At 36.7% G+C, this 26,335-nt stretch overlaps 1 protein-coding gene across 1 annotated transcript in view; it reads right to left on the minus strand.

The window, feature by feature from the left end:
• Positions 1-1,343: 1,343 nt before the first annotated feature.
• LOC126335879 (uncharacterized) overlaps positions 1,344-26,335 on the minus strand; it is a 148,897-nt gene continuing 123,905 nt past the window's right edge. The window contains exon 4 of the mRNA XM_049999349.1: positions 1,344-1,836. Within this exon, the coding sequence (XP_049855306.1) occupies positions 1,388-1,836 (449 nt within the window). The 3' untranslated portion in view covers positions 1,344-1,387. The remainder of the gene's footprint in view (positions 1,837-26,335) is intronic.

Consider the following 26,335-nt stretch of genomic DNA (forward strand, 5'->3'; position numbering starts at 1 on the left):
AAGTTTTATATGGCTTTTAGCTTTAGTATTGAAATTCATGAAATATGTACAATAACAATTCTTTTGATAAAGTTGCTTATATCTTGAAAATTATTAGTTGGAAAACGTTTTTAACATTTGATGGGTTCATTCCATAAATATTTTAAAATATCTAGTTTTATTTCTTCTGAAAGGTGTTCTGGAATTACAAAATGAGAACTGTTTATGTTTCATGTTCAAGTATTGATCAGTAACAGCTGAACCAGTGCAGAAGTATATGTATGCTTGCTAAAGTCAAAATGAAATTAATAACACAATATGAGTCAGTATAAGAAACTGAGTTCCAAAATGACAAGATAAACAAAATAAGCCTGTTATGTAATTTCTGTAAGCCTGTAAATGTGGTAGACTGGTACCAGAGGTTGACACTTCAGATCATATTCTAACAATCATATATTGGTACCTTTCATGTTGATACCTGTATGAATACTAATTTGTGACCAATTTGCATAACTCCTTTGTAGTTAGTTAATTCTGTTGGGTCGATTGTTCCATCTTTTGTTTCTCTCTTTATCACTGCCACTTGGTAAATATGGCAGTTGGTCTGCAACATGTATGCATCCATTGTATACTATAAACATTGACTACCTTTTACACAGCTGCTTTGGACACTATCTTGCATAAAGTAGGCCTATGCAGGTGATATATTCATCTGTATTTAAATACGGATACACAATTTTACTTTTATGATCTCATGATAAGGCTAAACTTTGTTGTTATTGATGTCATCTGTACATTCAGATAATTTACTTCAGGTTCACGCACAGTGCTGTAGCGGCTGTAAGAAGCATTGTTTAAGCTGTGCAGAATAGAGACTCTAAATTTCACTTCTGCATGGATATGACATGTAGATCAGCTATGTTAAATTGAAACAGCACATGGTATATTTTTTGTTTTACAAATGTGTGAAAGAAATTAATACACAGAGAAATTTATTAGTTAACATGTCCTCAAGAGAGAGAGAGAGAGACATTGAACACAGTTAAGTATAAATCACTATGTGCTTGTACAAAGAAATATTAATCAAATGTGTATCTGATCAACACATCACCATATTTTCCAGTGAGAATATGTACTACAATAGTACAACTGATTTGCTCCATGTCATAGCAAGAGATCACATTTATAACACTTGGAACATGTAGATAACTAGCTAACTAACTAACAATTCTGCAGACTTAAATGTTTTTACATTTTCATTAAAATTTGAACATAAAAACTATACTTTTCTTTAGGTTGTCTTCATTTTTCCCCATTACTTGTAGCAATAAACAAATAACATTTACTATAATATTTCTTGAAAGACATTTATTTTTTGAATATTTTTACACAGTTCACCACAAATTCACTATAATGGTTCTAACTGTTTGACTCCTTTAAAATTGTGATTATTAATTATGTTGTTGTAGTAATCTAGCTTCTCACAGACCACCTCTTGGTAATAGTGATCCCCATCTAACGAGTACAGTGGTATCTGATGGAGTCTTCCTCTGTACACACTTTTAAGGAATTTCATTAATTCTGAATAAGCACTGTCCAGGTCATCAGTAAAAATTACTTTTGAAAAGAAACCAGGATTCTGATAATGCATATCAAGGTACTCCTGTCTCATCTTCAGTGAAGATCTAATGTAGATTTCTTCAAGCTGTTTTGACTCAGGTGTGTAGTAACTTACATTATTGTCATAAGTTGTGTAAGTTATGTTACACAGGCAGGTTTCTTGTCCACACATACAAGCACCTGTCCCCTTTTTTATACTTACTGGTGCACTGTTTGATACTCCTGATTTTTGTGGACCTGCAATGAAAACAATAACTTCAAATGGAATGTGTATATCAGTAGGCATGATATTTTTACTGATAAAAGACTTGATATGAAACATAACAGTCTAATTGAAACTAATTTAAACAGATAATTTTTAACCATAAACAGTAATTTCTGACATACAGGTGTACGGAAATATGTACTTGTGAAAAAGTCATGAAAAAAATAATTATGGAATCTTAATTACACTAATGTGTAGAAGTTCATTAATTGGTAGGAACATTTTATATGATATGAATCTTCTGTAATTAGTAAATATAACAAGTGTATTGTTAACATTTGATACCTAAGCATTAATCAAATAATCATTTTAAATAATGCCAAGGATTGTTTGTGATTGTTAAGAAAGTATAAATAGTTACAGCCATGTTGACAAAGGAAGTCAGTCTGGTTTTGAGTTCTGAGCAATGAGCATGCAGCTGCTCCTTTTTTAAACATTGTAGGCTAATGTAGTAATACTTTGATTTTGTTTTGAAAGTATAATAAAAATGATGAAACTTAACACAAGATTAAACTCAATTAGCTCTCCAGTAGTTAATTTACAGTGACCATCAATGTACTCAGGACGATGACTAGGCAGATAATGAGTAACTATGAACAATCCCATTATTACAAGTAGTGAAGACAGGTTATAGGTATAGATATCTCTTTTTTACTCTGGTTCTTATTTCTGCTGACCCAGAAATAGTGAGCTAGTACCTTGGAAATTTTTGAATAATGAGTGACTATGAGTAATTTTTTGGGTTCCATATCTCAGTCAGTACAAGTGGAACACTTGTACGATCACTTTGTTGTCTGTCAAACCGTTAAGAACCCCTTTTCCTCAGGAACAGGTGATGTATTAAGCCCAGATTCACACCACATACTGAGGCCTATGGTCCCTTGGGGACGCAAAAAATTTAAGCTTCTAAGTCAATGCAGCCAAAAGATACAGCCAGTTATGTGGAAATGTGGCACTCCCAAACTGACTCATGAAAAGCAATAGGGTACTTCCCATTGACTTTGGAAAAAAGCAAGATTTTAATATAAAAGTAAAGGAAAACATTTGAAAATTGTTAATTTTTAATTATATCACACAATAAAAAAGTTTTTGTCATTTTTATCTGACTGTCTGTCCATCTGTTCAGAAACCTTTTTCTCCAGAACAAATAGACATATCAAATTCGAATTTATGTCACATACAATGTTCTATTGTCCCTTGACAGTATAAAAAGGTAAGCTTCTTAGTCAATACAATCAAAAGATATGGCCAGTTATGCACATATTTTGAAACTCACAAACTCACTCATCAGAACATTTTGGGTACTTCCTGATGATCCGCAATCATGAAATTTGGCAAGTAGCAAGATTTTACGCTACAAGTAAAGGAAAGAAGATTCAAAAGTTGTTTATTTGTAATTATATGACATAAATGTTTTGATCACATTACTGAACTGTCTGCTGCGACCCCTTTTTCTCAGGAACAGGTAGCTATATTGAGTTGAAATTTATGTCAAATAATATGATCTATGACACATTGGTGGTGTAAAAGATTAAAGCTTCTACATCAAAGTAATCAAATAATACAGCCATTTATGTCGTATATTTTGAGATCTTGCCAATATTGATACTAATAACAGGTAAAAATCAACAAAAGTGTTGATTCCCAGGATGGATGAACCATCTATATTCATAATGAAGTTTGTACAGAATCCTTGGTGCACAAGTCCTACTTATACTTATCTGGATTTTGTTTATTACATATTCAGTATATGCCAGGTTGCTGCACTCTTTGTATTGTAAAATAAAATGTACCCTAAGTATTTAGCACTTAGGAAATAATCGTGAACATAATTGTGGAAGGAAAATAAATAAATAAAGCTGAACTCAAGAACAAATTTTTTAAAAGCCTGTTACATACCTAGTTAGCAAAGACATAGAAATGAAATAAATTAGTAAGGATGAAAGCAAGAACATATCTTTTAAAAGAATGCTACAGACATTTGTTGGCAATTATTACCCAGCAAGACAAAATGGTAACTCAGCAGAAGTAGGAACAAAAAAAGGTATATCCATGCTCTGATTAAAGTAGTATGCATTGTTAAGCTGCATTGCAAGCATGTAGGGCGAGCATGGTAAATGTCTTTGCAAGCTGGTGTGATTTTCTGTTAACATTATGCAAATTGTTGATGCTGAGAAAGAAAACAGGTCAATGGTGTTGATGCAGAAGGATATGTCAAGTTCAGCCAAAATTTTAAAGTTGATCAGAGAATGGTTTGCAAATTATGGAAGGAGGGACACACAGTCAAGCTGATTGGAATAACAAAACCCTGTTGTAAGAGATGTATGAGACAGCTGAAATACCCTTAAATCTCAAAAGCACATAATAATACCAATTCCAAAGAAGGCAGGTGTGGAACATATGTGAATATTACCAAACTCACAGTTGTGATTGCAAAATACAGCCGCAAATTGTCAACTGAAGAATGGAAAAACTGCTAGAAGCTGAATTTTGAGTGCTAGAGAAAGGTAAGAACAGGCAACACAGTTCTACCCCTATTGACTTATCTTTTAAGATGGTTCAAAGAAAGGTTAACTGATTTATAAACTATTTTTAGATTTAAGAATATGTTGACTTCAATGAACTCTCTGAAGTTCTGAAGGTACTTGACATAGAACACAGTGTGTGAAAGCTTATTTACGACTTGTGCAGAAGCCAGACAACATTTGTAAGAGTTGGAGGACATGAAAGTAAACTAGTAACTTAGGAGGGAATGAGACAGGGTTGCAGCTGATCTCAGATGTTGTTCAATCTGTACAGTGAGTAAGTAGTAAGAAAATGTAAGAAAAATTGGACGAGGAATTAAAGTTCAAGGAGAAGGAATAAAAATTTTGAGGTTTTACAGTGACACTGTGATTTTGTTAGAGACAGTAAAGGACATGGAAGAGCAGTAGCACAGAATGGATAGTGTCCTGAAAAAACCAACAAAGATAAACACCAACAAAAATAAAGCAAGTTCAATGGAATGTAGTTGAATTAAAGTAAGTGACACTGAAGAAATTAGATGAGAAAATCAGATGCTAAAAGTAGTAAATGGGTTTTGCTACTAAGATAGCAAAATAACTGTTGAGGGCAAAGTAGATGGAACATATAAAGCAGACTAGCTACAGTGCAAAAAAACATTTCAGAAAAAGAGGAATTTTGCGATGAGGAATACAAATGTTGAGGAATACAAATGTAAGTGTTAGGAAGTTTTTTCAGAAGGTGTCCTGTATGTTGCATAGCAATGTACAGAAGTTATGCTAAAGATTAAATGATTAGGTTGAGTAGGCAAAGAGGAAATGCAGAACTGAACAAGTAGAAAAGAAATGTGTTGCATAACTTGTCTAAAAGAAGGGATCAATTGATAGGATACCACCTGAGGCGTGAAGGAATTGTCAATTTGGTAAAGGAGGAAAGTGGGAATAGGGGGGGGGGGGGGGGGGAATTGTAGAGGGATACCAATGGATGAATACAGTAAGAAGTTTCAAATGGATGTAGGTTGTAGTAGTTATTCAGAGATGAAGAGGCTTGCAAAGGGTTGATGAGCGTGGAGAACTGCATCAAAACAGTCTTTGAACTGAAGACCACAACTAAAACACAAAGTAGTAAAATGTAAACTTGTACATGAGACAAAAGACCAATTAAGTGATTCACCTCCACTCAGCTCTAATTAAACCTCTCTAATTTTAAAATAAAAAAAATATTTCTTCTGTAAAGTGCATACAGTTCTGTATTGTTCAACAAAAACTGTTATGTTCATTATTTATTAATAGAAGAATATCCTTCAGTCTATTTTGTAGTATATGATTACCAAATGTCATATTTCATGACTACTATTCTGAAATTTCAAATCTTACATTGGAATGAACCATCATATGAATGTAGTCAGATCTCCTTAAGAAATAAAAATTTGTAAATTTTGAAACACAGGAAACAAGCACTAATCAGGTAAAAATTAATTTGTCATAGTAAAAAATAAGACCACATTAACAGCCCACAAATTTAATGAATAAACATATTTACTGAATTGAGTTGTACACCTTTCTTTGTTTCTCAACTTTATGGAGGTTTGAAGTTGTGGTAGTTTCCACCCCTTTGTTGTATGATGAAAGAATAGAAACCACCACACAAGATACACTGTAGAACAATTTATTCACTATCCACAAGGACAGACAATGAACAAACATGAGAAAACCTATACAATGCTAAGAGAGCAAAGTGTATAGAGCCCACAGTCTGGAAGCCAAAACTTAGAGATTGATAGTAAGAGCACTCTCTCCCCATTTAGTGCAGGGTATGGGGGAGGAACTGAACAGGAGATGAAATCTTTAAGCCATGTAGGTGTACAAAAATGACATCCCATGCAGGAGTGGAGACTGGAGTGAAGTCCACAAGCTGCAGGCAGAGAGGGATGACAATAGAGAGGATGCCGTCACTTGAGATTCGGCCACTATGTCATCCTACTCAGCATCTGAAGGGAGTGCAAAAGAGTTCAGTAGGTTTATGTGAGTTGTTGAGGCACTGTGTTGTGTTGGCAGAGAGGTGATGAAAATGAAGACAGTGCCATCTCAAATTTCAACGGAGAGGTCATCAAGGTTAATATTTCTGTCATTCACAGTAAACACCTTAACAGTTGGGTGTAAAGGAGTAGAAAAGGGGATATCACATCACAGGGCAAAATCATAGTACAATTCATTCATTGTGTCTCACAGAAAGGTGTCATTGACATTGTCAGGGGGGAGAGATGTCATTGGCCGTGGACAGTGCAACTCTGTAAAAAAAAAGGCAGATGTAGGCCATTGGCTAATGACCATGTTGGCTTATTCACTGTATTTGTAGTTTATTCACTGAGACCATTTGGCATTTGCTCTTAAACAGTATGTCTAATGTGTTCTGTTCATGGTCAAGGACCAGGTGAGGGTCCTACTATGGGGGGCTGGAGGGATGCACAAATGGAGTTATCATGAAGCATAACATAATTGCAGAGTGATAGTTCTTAAATGGAGAAAGACTCATGGTGATGAATATGATTTTGGTGGAAGAGTATGGATGTGCAAAATATGTTCACGTACTAAATCAACTAAAGCAGGAGCTCGTCATCATTTGGGAGGTGTGTGTGCTCAATGAACTTGGTGGGAAAGATGATCAATTTTCTATAGAAGATGTTGGCAAATGATGCTTGCAGGCCAGCTTTGTATGTGGTGCACATTCCCAGGAGCATCCATGGTAGTGTGTCTGACCAGAATGGCTGTGACCCATGAGTGCTGCCTGAAGAGTGTGATGCCAATGCTCCATGAAGCTGTTGCTCAGCAGGTAGTAGGTAGTGGTGTGGAAATTGTCAACACCATAAAGCTTGCATAGTTTGGCAAATAGAGAGGATTAGAACTGGTGGCCCCAACAGGTGGTTATAGATGAGGGGCAACCAAAGCAGGAAATTTAACAGTTGACGAAGGCATGGGCATCTGACTCAGCCATAATATCAGATAGAGGAATGGATTGACCAATTTCATGACTCAGTCAATGATTAAGAGTAAATACTGAAAGCCCTTGGAGGGAGGGAGTGGGCCTGTGATGCCTTTTGAGATGCTAAATTGTCCTAGAGGAGGCTGTGCACATTGTCTGATTTTATTCTTATGGCAACAGCTACAGGCACATGACCAATCATAACAATCATTCTTAATTCCCAGCCAGATGAATCATTTGATAACCAATTTCATAGTGGCCTTGATACTTGGGTGAGTGTCACCATGCAGGGATGCAAACATCACTCATCGGAGAGGGTGAGGTACAACTGGTCGGAAAGCACCTGTTGAGGTGTCACAGATGATGGGTGTAGCTCTAGAGTCAGTGTGCATTTTGTGCCCTTTAGCATTCCTGCAAGCTTGTTGTCACAGGTTTTCAGGTGGGCCAACTTACCCACGTCAATGGGGGACATGATAATGTTCTCCCAGAGCACGCAGTGAGTGATGACATAGTCAGAACTGCCAATGTAGCATATATTTGTAGAATGCTGGCTATTTATATTGATGTGTCATGGGTGGCAGGAGGAACATCTTTGCTAGGATTGGGGATGGCATGTGCATGTAGCTGGTGGGTGGTAAAGATAGTAAACTCATGACCTTCAATACTGTCATGGAAGGAAATGACTACCTCACCGACTGTGAGGAGTTTACAGTTGAATACTGGCCACTTCCATTAGGCAGACAAAAGTGTTTTGGAGAAGATTCTGATAGGCTGGGTGGTATCAATGCCATGCTGCTGCAAAACTGTGCCTATTGATGTATTACTTGCACAAACAGTGACCAAGATGTCGGCATCAGGTACTGAGGGTACCAGTGTGACAGCCTGGGTGAGGGCATACTTGAGATTCTTTAATGCTTGGATCATATCATCTGTCCATGGAACTTTCCTCCTGCGGGAGGTGTTTTTCCAAACAGACTTTCAGTAATTGGTGCCTGGATTGGGGCAGTGTAAGGGAAGTGACAATGGTAGAAGTTTATAATACCTAGGAAGTTTTGCAATTCATGGTAGTCCATGGAAGATTGATAGTTATGAATAAACTCAACATGGTTGAATGTTAGTTGGATGCCCTCAGCTGACACAGTATAGCCTAGGAAAGTTACACTGTCAGGAGTTAGTTGTGACTTCTTGTGATTGATTCTGACACTGTCATTACATAGTGTGCTCTGGACTTGAGCCAAATGCTGTTCGTGTTTGTTGGTGGTGGAGGAAAAGATCAGGATGTCATCCAGATAGGTATACATGAATTGGATGTTAAACAGTAAAGAATCAATAAACTGCTGCCAAGTCTAGGCCACACTTTATAGCTCTTATGACATGAAACAATAGTCAAAACATCCAAAAGGCTTAATTAGAGCAGTCTTGGGGATGTCACCCTTGAACATGGGAATTTGGTAGCAAACTTTGTGGCAATCAAGTGTGCTAAATACTCTAGCACCATTGAACAGTTGAGCAAAATCCTGAATATGTGGCATCAGCAGTGCAGAAGTTCAGAGCCCTGTAGTCCTCACATAGATGAAATGAACTGTCTTTCTTCTGGATGAAGTACAATTGCTGTCTGACGGGCTTATAATGCCTGCATCCAGTAGCTCACTGACAGCCATTTTAGCATATCACAGTTTTCTGGGGTTGTGGCAGCAAGCACCATGTTATATGCGTGGTCCCTCCATAGTATTGATTTTATGTCAAGTACCATTAGTCATCACAGCTAAGAGAGCATCATTAAGAGTGCACTGGGCTGGTGAAATGTCACTGACCTTAAAAGTCCTGTAGAGGAGGTGGAGCCAGTAAGAGCATGGCTGTAGTTGCTAAAGTATTGTTGGAGCACAATGAGTGCATACGGGTGAACTGACATAATGTCTGATCAGCCCATGCCAGTTGTGAGGATGCTGCCTTAATCAGTTGTCAAAGTACAGCATTTTCAGCTCACAGAGCATCAGAAATAGAGCAATGAGCATAAGGTGAACCAGTGATGCAGTGAGTTGAGCCATTAAAGTGAAGCAGTTGGAGAGAGAGCTGAGGACGGGGTCTTTTGTGGTTAATAAAGGAGAAGAGCTGAATGATTCCAGGATTAGGAAGCTGTATGCATGGTGGAGCAATGAGGTAGAGAGTCTACGCCAAGCACAGATTCATAAATGTCTGTGATGTGGAAAGTCCAGGTAAAATGTAGATCATGAGTGAGATGCACATGAAGCTCTGTTTTACTGAGAACATTGATGCTTAAGTTGTTAGCAGCACATAAAGTTAGCTTCTTGGAATTGTGTGAGTGGGGGCTAACAAAACAGATATAATGCTTAAGCCCAATGTGTGGTCCATCACACAGAAATGACCACCTGAAGTTGAGGTGGCATTAGCTGACTGTTGATTCGTAAGATGCGATGTGGAGTTGGCAAGAACTGGGTTGGTTAAACTGACCCATGGGCAGAGTTTGGGAATGTGAAAGGAGGTCGACAGTTCTGTGCTGCATCACCGAAGGAAGTGTGGAACCAACAGTGGGTAAGAGGAGGGGAGGTGTTTACACAGGGAGAGGGGTTGGGAGTGAGGGTACTCCGTGCCACTTGCAAATCCTCTGTTGGGTTCTGAGTGGAGTCAGCTGCGTGTACAGATGGCCTCAGGCTGTGATTGGAAACAGCCATTGGCTCGGTGCAGGTAAGACATGAATGTTGCTACTAGGTGGCTGCTTGTCTTCCTGAAGCACTGTGTAAGCTCTTGTATGGCCTCTGCCATCCAAGCAACCTGGAGGGGGGTGGGGGTTCATTGGTAGTACCAAGCCTGGCCTCCACCCAACTGCTGGGTTTGGTGAGAATGTCTGTGTCAGACATTGCTATAGGCCTGATCAGTGAGGCAAAACTTAGTCTCCGATAAATATGATGCATGAGAAAGTAGTTGCAGTTGCAGCCAAAAAGTCCATAACACTATGTCAGGCATGAATTCCACATCAACTAATGCCCCTAGGTGGCACCAGAGTTGGGATGGAATCTATGATCCTGAGCTTTCATTGTGTATAATATGTTGAATAACTTCATATGGAAGACACAACAAATGCTCAATTATCATAGCTTTGGCAACAGAGTGCTAGCATTGAATAGGAAGACACAGAACTAGATAACTGATGAAGTTCATGTGGTCATGCAGCTGGATGATGAGACAGATAAAATGCGAGTTACCATCTGTGATGCCATGGAGGTCAAAGAGGTTGGTGGACAAGGGGGTTTGGAGGTTGTCTTTCAGCAGCAGGTTAGGAAGCCTGCCAGCCAGAAGGAGACGTGTAAGTGAAGTTGAGTTGGCAGGCACAGAGGCTTCGAAAGTGATGAGGTGCTAAGCGTGGCAAAATCTTGATTGAGTGACAGATGGTATCCCAGAGCAGAACTTCCCAATGCCATCATGCAGGGGAGTACCAAGATGGTGACCACAGTAAGTGTGAGAGTGTAGTCAACCTATGTGGCAAGGACAACCATGGTCACTGAACGCAGCAGCAGTGGTGAGGCCCCCATGGGGGGGAACAGGAGGTGAGATGTCATGATGTGAAGGCAAGGAAGTGAGGTTAACCATTGTAGGTGATATAACTGTGACTGTGGAAGGTGATAGTGGAAGATGTGTAGTATAGGGAATCAGAAAATGTACAGTTGAGTATACTAGTTCACAAGTTTGTGGCCACTAAGCATTGATAGTAATGACTGTAGCACACTAGCCCTGTAATGGGGAGCAATATCAGGTCTGAAACATACATGTTCATCAGTCTGTCAAACTTGTGGAGGACCAAGATTGACATGACCTTGCATAAACACTAAAGACTTGACTATAGATTTGGTTTGCACCATTATGAACTCACATAGGTTAGAGAGCTCACTTATGTTGCATTAAGAAGGAATCATTCCTGTTGCTTTTTGATAGTGGTATATGGTGGGTGGTACACCTGAGGCTCACACTCCAAATGTGAAACATGATGAGAGAACACAGGATTCGGTGCATTGTATGTTGAATAGCTCATAGTTTATAATGTGCGCACACTGTACAGTAAACAGTCGCCAGAAAAATGTGTGATGAAGCAAAGTGAGTCTGAGGTCACCAATGTCAACAGTTTCTGTGCCTTTGTTGTATGATGAAGGAATAATCACTAACAAAAGATGCACTATAGAATGATTTATTCACTAGCTGTGAGAACACACAATGAACAAATGAGAGAAAACTTGCACAATGCAGATCAGAATCTCTGAGCCCAAACTCTGAAATACTGTTTTTGTGGTCAATAGTCACCATGTGGTTTACAGTTAAGTTAGATGGTTGGAGTCTCTGTTTCAAGTTAGTTACACTCAGTCTAAAGTTATTTTATATCTCCAACTACATCTATACGCTGCAAAGCACTGTAAGGTGCATGGCAGAGGGTACACCCCATTTTACAAGTTATTGGGGTTTCTTTCTGTTCCATTCACAGATGGAGCATGGGAAGAATGATTGTTTGAATGTCTCTGTGCATGCAGTAATTTTTCTTATCCCCATGATGCCTGTGTGAGTAATACAAAGGGGGTTATAGTGTATCCCTAGAGTAAGGTTTTAGTTAACATGAGGGATTTGGTGAGAAGAATGTGTAAAATTGTTAATTGAATAATTGTCAACAGCTTGTATGGGAGTGAAATAAATGAGAAATAATGAAATTGCTGTACTGAATCCCAAAATGTTGTACTATGAGTGTTATGGTTTGCATGGAAATATGCAAATATTTGACCTGAAGATAGTTTTGTGACCATACTCTGAAACAAAGAAATTTATTCTGAGGTTAAAAATCTACATAACAACTACAACAATGCTCAGATTCTGATTCTGATTCTTTATTGGTCTTTCATCAGTTTGCTTAACCTATTAATTTCACAAAATAAATTTTTGCATATTAAAGTTGATATTGGGCATGTCTAAAAATTCTTCTAATTAATAGAATGGATTAGTTAACAAGAAGATATGTAAATTTTCTTTAAATAATTTGTCAGGTTTGATTGATGCATTCTTAGACAATTTATTTATATATTTTAACTGCCATACACTTATGACTATTGTTAGTTTTAGCTAATCTATTTTGTGGCAACAGCAGAGAGGTACAGGTTCTTGTATAATAGTTATGCCTTTGATTTGTTACACTTAAATTAGGTAGTTCAGCAAGTATGTAGTTAATGCTGTCAAGAATACATAAATTAATAACCATTAAAATTCTATATTTAATGAACAATGGTTCACAATGTGTTCTATTATCTACCTTAGCCATTACTCTGATTGCTTTCTTCAGGATCACCATAATTTCATTTATTTTTCTACTGTTTCCCCAAAGTATTAAGTCATACCTTAAAACAGATTGAAAAAAGGCAAAGTATGCTGTCCTTGTGTACTCAAATGTCACACAACACACCAGTCTCTTCAACAAATATATAACTCTTGACAACCTAACCACTATGTGATCAACATGAGAGTTCCATGTTAGACTGTTGTCAAGTATGATACCTAAAAACTTTGCCTTTATTTTTATTTTTGTAATCTTTGATAAACTGAACCACATATTCTGGGTCTTTACCTCATTTAATAGTAGACCATTTGCATTAAACCATGACGTTGCAGTTTCTTTTGCCAATTACATACCACTTACAAGGTTATCAAATACATTGTTTACAGATTGAAAAGTTGTATCATCTGCATACATATATGTCTTTACATCTATATTTCCTGGTAAGTCATTTATGTGTACAAGGAAGAGAAGTGGTCCCAATTTAGATCCCTGTGGCACTTTGTGTTGAACCTGGGTGTTTGACAGATAACTTCCTGAACTCACCACCTGTTTCCTTTTATTGAGGTAAGATTTGATGAGATTTAAACTTTTATCACATATTCCAAAGTACTCAAGTTTAGAGAGGAAAAGTAAGTGGTCAACACAGTCAAAGGCTTTGCTCAGATCACATAAGGTTACCTGTGTGTGAGCATGGTCCTCAAATGCCACTAAAATGCCTCTGACTAAGAGCTCTATGGTATGTATAGCTGACCTTCCTTTTCTGTAACGAAACTGTGATGCACTTAAAATATCATTTAGTTTTAGGTACTCATACATCTACTGATAATTTATGCCTTCAAAGACTTTTCCTAGTACTGGAATTAGTGAAATTGGTCTGTAGTTTGCAGGATCTGATTTGATACCATTCTTAAGGACTTGAGTCACCTTGGATAGTTTGAGAGGATCAGGAAAAACCCCTTCTATGAGACACAGGTTTATAGAATATGTTAATGGTGCTGCAATGTAATGTATGATTTATTTCAATAGATTGTTTGACATGTTAAAAATATATGTACTGTATGAATTTTTCATTTCTTTGACTATTTTAAGAACTTCATGTTGGTGTGTCTCTTTAAAGTCTTTCAATGATGATCTGGCCCTATTATGATGTAGGTTTGCATTCTTAAGATAATCTATGTATGTTACATTTAGTTTACTGATTATCCTTTTGATATCATCAGCACGGCTTACAAAATATTTGTTGAATGTATGTGCTAGTATTGGGACTGTCTTCTCAAAGTTTCTGACTTCACCTTTAACAGTATTAATTACTGACCAGACTGTTTTGCATTGGTTTTTACTATTTTTTACGAAATTTGTGTTGCATCTTTGTTTTGCCATTTGTAACTGTTTCTTATAGGTTTTTTTTTTGAGATCCTTAATTTCATTAGAATTATTTACTTTGCCAAGGTGCTTCAACAGCAGTAGCTTATTTTTTATATTCTCCAGTTCTTTAGTGTACCACAATGTACTTTTTCTTGTTTTATGATATTTCTTTTAAACAGGATGGGCTTTTAAAGTACTTGTGAAGTAATTATGGAATGTTTTATAACCTGTTTGGGCAGTGGAAACACAGTTTTGAAATAATTTATCCCAGTTAATTACGCTCAGCTGGTGTGTTAGTTTTCTGAGATTGTGTTTTGTTAATATTAAGGTATTAGATTTTGTTATCTTCTGTGTAGCCTTGCTTTTATCCCCTTTTATAAAATGAGCACATTTTATAAAAGCATTATCCAATCACACTTTTAGTCTTGTTGGTTCTGAATTTACATGATGGAAGTTGTGCTGCCTTAGCATATTCAGTAACTTATTTACACTGGGTTTGTTACATATTACATCAAAGCTTGAATTAAAGTCTCCCCCAATTACAGTTACATATTGTTTCCACTTTGTTATGTAGCAGAGTACACTGTCTAAATTATCAAAAAAGGTTTTATCAACTGAGTCAGGGTAATGGTAGATACATATTATGATAAGTTTCATTATATCACATATGATCCCGGCAATTTCAAAGTCTTTCCCTACATTTGCCCAACTTAGATCTAGCGCTCTACACCCTATTTCATTTGAAACATAGATAACAGTACCACCACTGTGGTACTGAGATCTGCAAAAACTGTTTCCATGTTTATAACCTTCTCGTACATAGTATTGTATTTGTTCTGGTTTAAGCCAATGTTCAGATAGACATAAGAAAGAATACTTATTCTGTGGCAATGACTCCTCCAGAATTTCAACTTTACTTTCAAGACCCTGAAAGTTTAAAAATAAGATGTTGCTGTGACTTATCTGTGAGTTAGCAGGCTGGTTTTTCACATTTTGAAATGTTTAAAAATGTTTTAAAATATGATGTTGCTGTGACTTATCTGTGAGTTAGCAGGCTGGTTTTTCACATTTTTATTTTCTTCTTGGCTTAAAACCATAAAAAATTATCACTGAATGACACAGATGTATTTTTCCTTTGGCTCTTCTTTAAGCATTGCTGTGTTGCTGCTCCAGTTGTTGTTGGTTCTGCTACTGCTGCTGCTCTTCTTGTTGCTGTTGCTGCTTCTGATGATGATGATGGTGCTGCTGCTGTTTCACTTATTTCTGGTGTTTGTTGTTCCACAACTTCTGTGCCTTTCTGTGAATTGTTAACATTTGGGGTGTTCACTTGCATTAATAAAATTTCACATTTGTCTTGAAGAGGTGTAGCTTCACTGACAGCAGATTTCACATGTGAGGTATGACTTTTCTATCATCACACTGCACATTTGAGATTTTATTTTCTAGTTCTAAAATTTTTGTTACTATTATGTTTTTTTCCAAGTACATTTAGATAAGAACCATGTGTTGTCTGAAATCTTTTGCCTAACTTGCTGATGTTCACAAATGCTACATTTTCAAACCACCTGCAAATATTTTGCATCTTTTTATGTGCAGTTTCAATTTCTTTATTTACACAGGACCATTCTATCAAGTCGTAACGTTGTGACACAATAACTTTTGTTCCTCTCAGCTCATAGAGGTTTTTCATTCCTAGCGACATCATTTGATCCCGCCAGGAAGATGGAAAAGTACTTTTTGCTCAATGAGGAAATTTTTTCTTGACTCTTTGACATAGCAGCACTGAATTTTGCTCCTGGTTTTCTTGTACAATTACAATTAAAATTCTGACTGCTAGGTACGCCAAAATTCAGAGGCTATTTTTCGTCCTTGGCTGTCAGCATACAGTTCGATTTTACTAGTGCTTGCTGTTCCGAGATTACCTGTTTTCTGCTTACCTTTGCAGTAAGCGAAGTCTTGTTTGGTACTATTTATTATGTATTTTTTGTTAATACGCGTCGATACTGTCGCAGTAGAACACTCACATGAAGATAAGTACTTTTAGCAATAAATTTCCTTTCCAAACAAACAAATAAAATGCCCTTACATGTGTGTAGAATATGCATTTTGTGGAAGAGAGAGGAAAATAATTGTAATTGATGCATACAGCCCTTCTGATCTGTTGGTGAGCTTAGTCTATGAGAAACCAACATCATAACTGCATATGATGGTGTGTGATTAAAAATCAAAAGTGAGAGAGAAACATGTGCTGTTCAATTGAAAGATGGAGAAAAAAAGAAAAAAGAAAGAAAAAAATTCTAATCCATCTAAAACTTGACATCAGTAAACAATTTATAAAAAGACTGCCAAAAGGTGGACACTTTCCAAATACGTGGAAACTAATTTATTATGACTATCAAAAGCTAAACTCCTGATGTTTGGAAACTATTGAAAGGTGAAACATTTGAAGGCAAAATGAATGAATATTAAACATCATCTTGGATATCCTTTAAACAATTTGTCAACAAGTGTTTTGGCAACTGCAAAGCTCTTGATTATGATAATTAGTAAGAAACATGCTGGATAACCTCAAAAGTACTGGATGCCTCAGTGAGCTTGAAGCTACACTTTTGGACTCCTGCATCATCTATTTTCTGGAATATGTAGTTGATGTAAATGAGACAGGAAGAAAAGTTGCAAGAAAATGTTAAACAAATGTAATGGGAGTACCAGGACTAATGGATGGGAAGTCAGTATGATGGCTGACTACTACTGAATGCTACACAGGAGATGTCTTCAGTTAGTATACAGGAGAAAATACAATGGATATCTGAGTGGAAAAAGAACAGACATTGAAACTTCAAACAATGGAAAATCTAGGATTGAATGTATCCTTGAACCTTGCCTCACCATCATTCCCCAAATCCCTCAACATGCATACTAACCTTACATCCACAGAAAGAACCGCAGTCCACCATCTAAAAACTGATCCTGATCTTATAATCCTACCTGCAGACAAAGGCTCCACCACCGTAGTTTCGAACTGCAATGATTACCTGGCAGAGGGACTCCATCAGCTGTCAGATACTTCCACCTACAAACCATGCCACAGTGATCCCATTCCAGCAATCCAGCAGGATCTCTAGTCGCTACTCAAATCCTTAGGCCCATCCCAGAACCTCTCCCCAGAGTCCATCTCTCTACTTACCCCTAAAGTCCATAAACACAACCATCCAGGACGCCCCATTGTGGCCGGTTACTGTGCCCCCACTGCTAGAATCTCTACTCTCGTAGACCAACACCTTCAACCTATTACCCAGAACCTATCCTCCTATATAAAAGATACCAACCATTTCTTCAACCGACTCTCCACAGTTCCTCTCCCTTTATCACATGGTGCCCTGCTCGTCACTATTGATGTCACCTCCCTGTAGACTAACATTCGTAATGCCCATGGCCTTACTGCTATCGAACACTACCTTTACAGACGCCCTATGGATTCCAAACCAATAACCTCCTTCCTAATCTCCATGATGGCGCTGAATTAAAAGTGTAACGTCACATCTGTCTCTACTAAAAAGGAAAAAAAATCAGCGGTTCTGCATGTAAGCAATGCAGAAAACGTGTGATAAAAGGAATCTTATGCGTAAAGTGCCATTTTTTGCTTCATGAGAAGTGCACAAAAGTGAACCTGAAATTCATTAGTGACTAAGTTCCGTGGAGATGCACCGACTGTTTGCAGTGGGAAACGTCAGAACTTGTAAGTACCATAAAGTCAAAACAAGAAAGAATTAAAGTGCTACAAAGTGATATCGGAACCCTCAAAAACGAGATTCAGTCTCTGAAAGAAGAAAACGCAAAGCTAAAAAGTGAATCGGCAAGCTGCGTATGTGGAAACCCATTACAGGACAAAACAAACAAATGTGAGGACTCTTGTGTGCAAACTCAGTTCGCGAGCAAAAAACAAAACCGTGATAACTTACATGTGCATACTCCGGCAAAAAACAGTGGCAGAAAGCTAAACATGTGGAAATTCAATGAACTCCCGCGTGCAAACTCCGTTATTGGGAAGTAAGCAAACCTGTGTAAACTCGCATATGCAAATCCCAGTGAAAACAGTGGCGGAAAACGATTCGTGCGGTAAATCTGTAAGTGGAAAACTGTGACGTATAAGAAAAAAGATAAATGTGAAAGCAATCCAGCAAAACAGATCGCCAAAAGCGATTTCTTTGTTATCGGCGATTCCATGTTAAAAAATGTAGTGGTTCCGAACTGTAAATTCGATGTTCGCCCTGGAATCCGACCACAGCAGATTGTGAAACATTTCAACAACATTGGGAACACGGAAAAATCCAACCAAAACAACAATGATTCCAACACAAATTTTAAAGGCGTGATAATTCACGTAGGGACAAATCTATTAGGAGCAGCAGACAAGAAGAAATCATAAATGATATTCGTAAAGTAATTCGGTAAGCCAAAGGTTTGTTTAAAAGCTCCAGAATTGTTATCAACGGAATTCTACAAAGAAGATCGGTGAGTGACGCGTACACAAACAAAATAAACACTGGCATCAGGGAACAGTGCGACGAACTTGGTGTTGTATTTGTTGACCCAAACAAATTTCTCGACGACAAATGTCTGGGTAGGGATGGCTTGCACCTAAACAGACTAGGTGCAATGACTTTCAGTGAAATGCTCCTGGACTTATGTAAAATTATAAAAAATAAGGGAAAATAATGCGGTCTGCAGGGGGTGACTATCCAAGAATTCCTTATGCAAACAAAAAATGTGAGTGTAATCGTAATAAGAAAGCAGTTGAACCAAAACAGAACGACATTAAAACGAAAAAAAGTGGGAATGCAAATAGTGTTGGAAAAAATCACTTTACAGTTGTTCACCAAAATATATGTTCCCTAGCAAATAAGACCCAACAGTTAGAAGTGGAGTTGGAGTCTACAGAGTGCTCAGTTGTTTGTCTCACTGAGCATTGGTGCAATGAGGCTGAAATTAATCATTTAGTCTTCCAGTCTTCTAATTTAGCATGTGCATACTGTAGGACTTCTATGTAGTGTGGAGGGTGTTGTATTTATGTAAAACAAAATTATCAGTATAAGACCAGAAGCGATTTATGTGTAATCAGTGAAGAGCAAAATTTTGAACTGGCGGCAGTTGAAATCAGGGACCAATACAGGTGTAGGAATTTGATTATCTTATGTATATACAGATCTCCTAGTGAAGACTTCAACATCTTTTTCTCCAACCTTAATCATGTTCTTGACAAGATGTCCACTCCAAGGAACCAAATTCTCATATGTGGAGACCTAAATGTGGATAAACTGAATCCTGATTCTACATGGGACTCATTACAAAGTCTTGCTCAAAGTTTCAATCTATTTCCAATAGTTAACAGTGCAACCAGAATAACAAAATACTCAAAGACAGCTGTTGATCAGGTATTAACAGATTTAGGCAAAGAAAACTGTGAGGTGGTGGTAGCAGAGCTAGGATTATCTGATCACTCAGGTCAAATCATTAATATGGAAGTGGCTCCAGAAGAAACAAAGAAAATGCATATTTACAGACGAATTTTTTCTAAACAAAATAGACATGAGTTTGCCAAACAGATAGCAGGACAAACATGGGACTCAGTATACTCAGAGGTAGATGCAAATGAAAAATTCAAAAATTTCATGACATTGTTTAAATTAAATTTTGAAGAAACATTTCCTAAAGTGTTATGTCCATTATCAACAGCAGGAAAATGCAAGTGGGTCACAAAAGGAATCAAAAAATCGTCTGAAACACTAAAGTACCTGAGCTCCATTAAACACAACCAAACTAATCCTGCTTTCTCACTCTTTTTTAAAAGATATAGGAAAACATATAGGAAAATATTGCTTGCTCGTAACTCCAAACTGGTGCTCTCTGCTGAAAACAAAAATAAGGCAGTATGGAAGATTGTGAAGCAGGAAACTGGTACCAGGAAAATGAATCCGTCAAAGTTGAAAATCAAAGAGGAAGGGACTCTAATAAAAGACCCAATATATTTGGCAAACTATATAAATGATTATTTTAGTAGCTTTGGAATAAAATTACAGGAAAATTTTCTAACAGCCTCTCAAGTCAAAAAGCCAAACAATGGTGTATCACACTCAATGGTGTTATTCCCTACAACACAGGAAGAAGTCTATAAAGCAGTCAGCAAACTGAAAAACAAAAACTCAGCTGGTCTGGATGAAGTCCCCATTTTTATAATTAAGGACTGTATCAAGAGCCTACTTCCACCTTTAGTTGATATTATAAATCAATCTTTCAAGCAGGGCAACTTTCCAGACTATTTAAAATATGCGAAATTACTATCTCTCTTCAAAAAAAAAAAAAAAAAAAAAAAAAAAAAAAAGTGATGTAGGAAAAATTGAAAATTATAGGCCAATTTCTCTACTATCATGCGTTGCAAAAATATTAGAAAATATTATGAAAGATAGGCTAATGAATTATTTAAATAAATACTACTTACTATCTGTTGACCAGTTTGGATTTCGATCAGGGAAAAGCACAGAATCAGCAACAGCACACCTCACAAAACACCTACTAGAAGCATTAGATAAAGGGAACTACACAACAGGCATATTTCTTGATCTAACTAAAGCATTTGATACAGTAGACCACAACATATTGTTAAATAAGTTAGATGAACTGGGAATAAGGGGACTTGAGAAAAAGTGGTTCCAGTCATATTTAAAAAATTGAAGACAGATAACTGAAATCTCACATATTTGAAGTTGCTCAAAGTATATTGTAAAGCATACTTAAGACCAAAATTATGTAAATATAGGTGTCCCACAGTGTAGTGTCCTTGGCCCAATACTATTCCTCATTTACATAAATGACTTCCCACAGAGCATCAAGCATGGACAAACAATATTGTTTGGAGATTACTCAAATGTTCTAATCAGTGACAAATCACCAGATGCACTAAAAGAAAAAGCCGAAGAAACACTAAACAGTGTACGTGAGTGGGCATCCAATAATAAACTAACACTAAATCTTAAAAAACAAATGCTATTAACTTCTATGTCTGCAAAAAACCACAGTATAACAACTTTAAGTTAAACGATGAAACTATAGAATGCGTAGACTACACAAAATTTCTTGGTATGCAAGTTGACAGTCAGTTAAAGTGGGGAGTACACATTAAAATACTTAGTAACAGAATCACTATGGCATGCTATGCTCTTAGAATTCTGACTGTAGTGTGTGATACTACATATGACAGATCTGTATATTTGTCTTATATATCCACTCTGTTATTACCTATGGAATAATATTTTGGAGAGTCAACAGTAAAAATATTCAAATAGTTTTCAAATTACAGAAAAGGGCAATTCGTATAATAACCAAAAGTGGCAGTAGGGCTCACTGCCTTGAACATTTCCAAAAGCTGGAAATCCTAACTGTCCTCTGTGAAAACATTTTTCAAAGTATTATGTATGTAAAAAAAAAAATATTGACTGCTATATGAAAAATTCTTTAGTACACAGCTATGAAACTAGAAACCAATACAATCTGCATCTAGAGAGGAAAAATAAAGTTAAAACTCAGCAGAGCTTGTTGTACAATGCCGTTAAATTATATAATAAATTACCCCAAAAAATAAAAGATATTGACACAATCGGACAGTTCAAAACAAAACTAAAAATATTTTATAAAATAAAAGTTATTACGCAGTAACGGACTATCTGAATTAAGACATGTAGTGTAATTAAAGTAGCCTGCATTGTAACACATGAGGAAATAATTATAATATGAAATCCAAAATTGTACAGTACTATAAGAAAATCACAAATTACATAAGGATATAAAACTAATTTAAGATACCTCAAAATGTGTGTAAATACTAATTTTATGTGTATAATTGTAGGTATATTGTATTGTATATGATTTTTCTGATGAAATCCACACAATGTAAATTGTTACATGGATTAATAAATAAATCAATCAATCCTCACCCACAAATACTTCTCCTTTGAAGGCATTACCTACAAACATGTCCACGGTACGGCTATGGGCACCCACATGGCACCATCCTATGCTAACCTATTCATGGGCCATCTAGAGGTATCCTTCCTAAAAACCCAGAATCATAAACCCCTCACCTGGTTCAGATTCACTGATGACATCGTTGCTATCTGGATTGAACTTGAGGACACCTTATTCAAATTCCTCCAGAACCTCAACAACTTTTTCCCCATTTGCTTCACCTGGTCCTACTCAACCCAACAAGCCACCTTCCTAGATATTGACCTCCACCTCGGAGATTGCTACATCAGTACCTCCATCCATACCAAACCTACTAACCACCAGCAATACCTCCACTTCGACAGCTGCCACCCATTTCATACAAAGAAGTCCCTTCGGTACAGCCTAGCCACTCATGGTCATCGCATCTGCAGTGACGAGCAGTCCCTCTCTAAATATACTGAGGGCCTCACTGAAGCCTTCACTGACCATAATTATCCTCCCATCCTTGTACAAAAACAAAGCTCAGGTGCCTTATCTTTCCAGTCTCCCACCACCTCCCAAAGTCAGACAGCCCGGCCACAGAGGAGCATTCCCCTCGTAACTCAGTACCATTGTGACTGGTGCAACTGAATTACATTATCCGCCAGGGTTTCGATTACCTCTCACCATGCCCTGAAATGAGAAATGTCCTACTCACTATCCTTCCCACCCCTCCTACCGTGGTAGTCCACTGTCCACCGAACCTACACAACATACTCGTCCATCCTTACACAACCCCTGCTCCCAATCCCTTACCTCATGGATCGTACCCCTTTAATAGACATCGATGCAAGACCTGTCCCATATAACGTTCTACCACCACCTACTCCAGTCTGGTCACTAACAATACCTATCACATCAAAGGCAGGGCTACCTGTGAAACCAGTCATGTGATCTACAAGCTAGTCTACAACCACTGTGCTGCATTCTATGTAGGCATGACAAGGATTTGGAAGGATGGCGTGCATTTTAACAGACTAGGCTCAATGAATTTCAGTAAAATTGTTACAGACATCTGTAAATTCATTAAGAACAAGGGAAACTGATACCGTGAGGAGGGGGTGAAAATTTAAAAGTGAAAATTTTAAATGAAAAATATCTTCCACGCAGAAATTCCAGTATAAATATAAGTACTAAGGATAGTAAGTTTCAGAACCCGTGTTTAACTCCAGACCTGATGGTATTTCATCAAAATGTACAATCGCTATCCAACAAAGTAAACGAATTTCTAATTTTGTTGGAAAGTGACATGAAAAACACCTGTGTATTATGTTTTACTGAACATTGGCTTGACAAAGAGAAACTTCATATGCTATGCATTCCAAATTTTGTATTGGGTATTTATTTTTGTTGGAAATTGTATAAACATAGTGGTAGTTGCATTTATGTTAAAAATAGCATAAATTTTAAATGTATGCCGTATGTAGAAAAATTATCCATAGAGAAAGATATTGAGGTAAATGGTACTGAAATCACAGATGAAAAAATTGCTATAATTTGTCTATACAGGGCGCCAACTGGCAATATTAACATCATGTTAAAGAACCTTGAAAATATCTTACACAAGACTGCACAAAAAAATAGAAAACTAATTATATGTTGGGATTTTAACATTGACTTTTCAACACAAAGAGACAATACAGGCTTCAGGGACCACATAGCCCAAGAAATTAATATAAGATTAGGAAAACCGTTTAGTTCAACTGAATGTCTAACTACTACATCTAGGAAGTATAATGCCCAGAATATACAACATTTCCTTAACTATCTGTGTAAAGAAACTTGGGAAGACATCTATGAATGTAAAAGTACAAATGATGAGTTCAACAAATTCCTAAATAGTTTAAGTTATTATTTTGAACTTTGCTTTCCACTCCATAAAAAGACAGCCACAAAAAAGGATCTAAAAATAAAATGGGTCACAACAGGGATACAAATATCTGTGAAGGAAAAGGGATTACTCCATGAAGTATCTAGACAGCACACCATATCCCCAGAATTTAATTCCTAGTTTAAGAATTACAAAAAGATTTTAACTAAAGTTATAAAAGAAGCAAAAAGAATGGCAAATAGTTCCTTCATAGCAAATGTACAAAATAAAATGAAAGCCATATGAGAAATTGTAAAGCATGAAACAGGAGTAAAACAGAGAGAATACCGTAATATCAAACTGAACGAAAACACTTCTGTAATACTGATCCCCAGCAGATGGCAAATAATTTTAACTCATATTTTTCTGAGGCAGCTGAGATTCTGGTGAAACAAAACTTTCTTTATGCTGTCAATGCAAATCAGATTAAAAGTATCCCTAGCAACAAGTATCTTTTCCTATACCCAACAGATGAACAGAAAATGCTAAAACCAATAGCGGAGCTGCAATCAAAATTTCCTCTGGTACTGACAACATACCAGACCATATCATTAGTAGTTAGGCCCATGGTAGACATATGCAATAGTTCACTTTCTCAGGGAATCTTCCCAGAAATGTTAAAAATAGCTAAAGTGAAGCCATTGTACAAAAAGGGTGAAAAAACAGATATAATAAATTATAGGCTAGTCTCTCTACTACCAGTTTTTTCTAAAATAATTGAAAAAATCTTTTATAAAAGACTCGTGGATTTCATTGAAGAAAATAAACTTTTTCAGCTACACAGCATAGTTTCCTAAAACGTAAATTCACTGAGACAGCTATTATCGATTTCTTAAATGAAGCTTTAAATGCGTTAGATGAAAAAGAACACATAGCAGCAATATTCCTAGATCTTTCAAAAGCATTTGACATAATTAACCATGGACTATTGCTTAAAAAGCTAGAAAATGTTGGTGTCAGAGGCCCAGACTATGAGTGGATAAAGTCATATCTACAAAACGAAGTCTTGTACAAAGAAGGAAAAATTTAACTTCCTATCAATAATAAAAACAATGTGTTAAATATGGTGTGTTGCAGGGTTCCGTACTGGGACCAATCTTGTTCTTGCTGTTTGTAAATGACCTGGAACCATCCATCTCTAACTATAATTACATTAAATATGCTGATGATACAAATATACTTATCAAAGGGAAGCCCCCGGAAGAGCTCCAAAAAGAAATAAAAAAAGAGCGCTTCACATGTATCGGAATGGTTCCCAATGAACAACTTAATAATAAACACACATACAACAAACACCATGCATCTACACACAGTGCAGAATAAACAGCCTTTAACTGCAGCCATAGAACTGTTAGGCAAAAAACTTGAAATTATGAATAACACCAAATTTTTGGGAGTTTGGATCCAACATGACCTAAGATGGCAGAAACACACACAACACCTATGTAGTAAATTAAATACCATTTGTTATAGTACAAAAATTCTTGCTGGATTATAAGAGCCATGAAAGGCTCAGCACCTCAATCTTCATGCAAACCTTCATTTAAAAAGCTTCATATTCTTCCATTACCAAGCCTATATATCCAAGAAACAATACTGTTTATAAGGAAAATTGTAAATGAAAATAGCAAGATTGCTCCAAAAAACTAAAATATGCATTTATACAACACAAGGAATAATCAAGATTTACATATGCAGTTTTCACATACAACACTAAAACAAAAATGACCCTTGCAAGCAGGAAAAAACTGTATAACAAATTACCTAAAAGAATTAAGGCAATAACTGGCATGCATAAATTCAAAACTGCAGTGAGTGACTACTTGCTACAACATTGCTACTATAGTGTTGATGAATTTTTATCTACAATGTAAATATGTGAAAAACTTAAATACAGTTAAGGCCAAAATAAGAAATGTGTATGTGTAGATTTATCTGTGTATTATATGTGGTATGTTACATAGATGTGTGTGTATGTATAATCAAGGCCGAAAGTATGAAATGTGTGCATGTAAAATTTATTTGTGTATTTGTGAAATGTTATTCCCATATGTTAGAGTTATATTCCTATGTACTGAAAACCATACAACATTTTTTCCGTTAAACTTTATTGCAAATTATTTGACTTGTTCTATATCATTATGTACCCCTGTGTAGTGCATGATTCACAGGACCAATAAATATACAATACAATACAATACCAACAAGCTGTCTGTCTGCATGAACGGCCACCGATAAAATGTGGCCAAAATACAAGTGGACCAGCCTGTTGCTGAACACGCTGCCAAACATGATACCCCTCATCTCGATGACTGCTTCACAGTCTGTGCCCTGTGGATCCTTCCCACCAACACCAGCTTTTCTGAATTGTGCAGGTGGG

Source organism: Schistocerca gregaria, chromosome 2 (assembly GCF_023897955.1).
Source record: "Schistocerca gregaria isolate iqSchGreg1 chromosome 2, iqSchGreg1.2, whole genome shotgun sequence".
Classification (NCBI taxonomy): domain Eukaryota; kingdom Metazoa; phylum Arthropoda; class Insecta; order Orthoptera; family Acrididae; genus Schistocerca; species Schistocerca gregaria.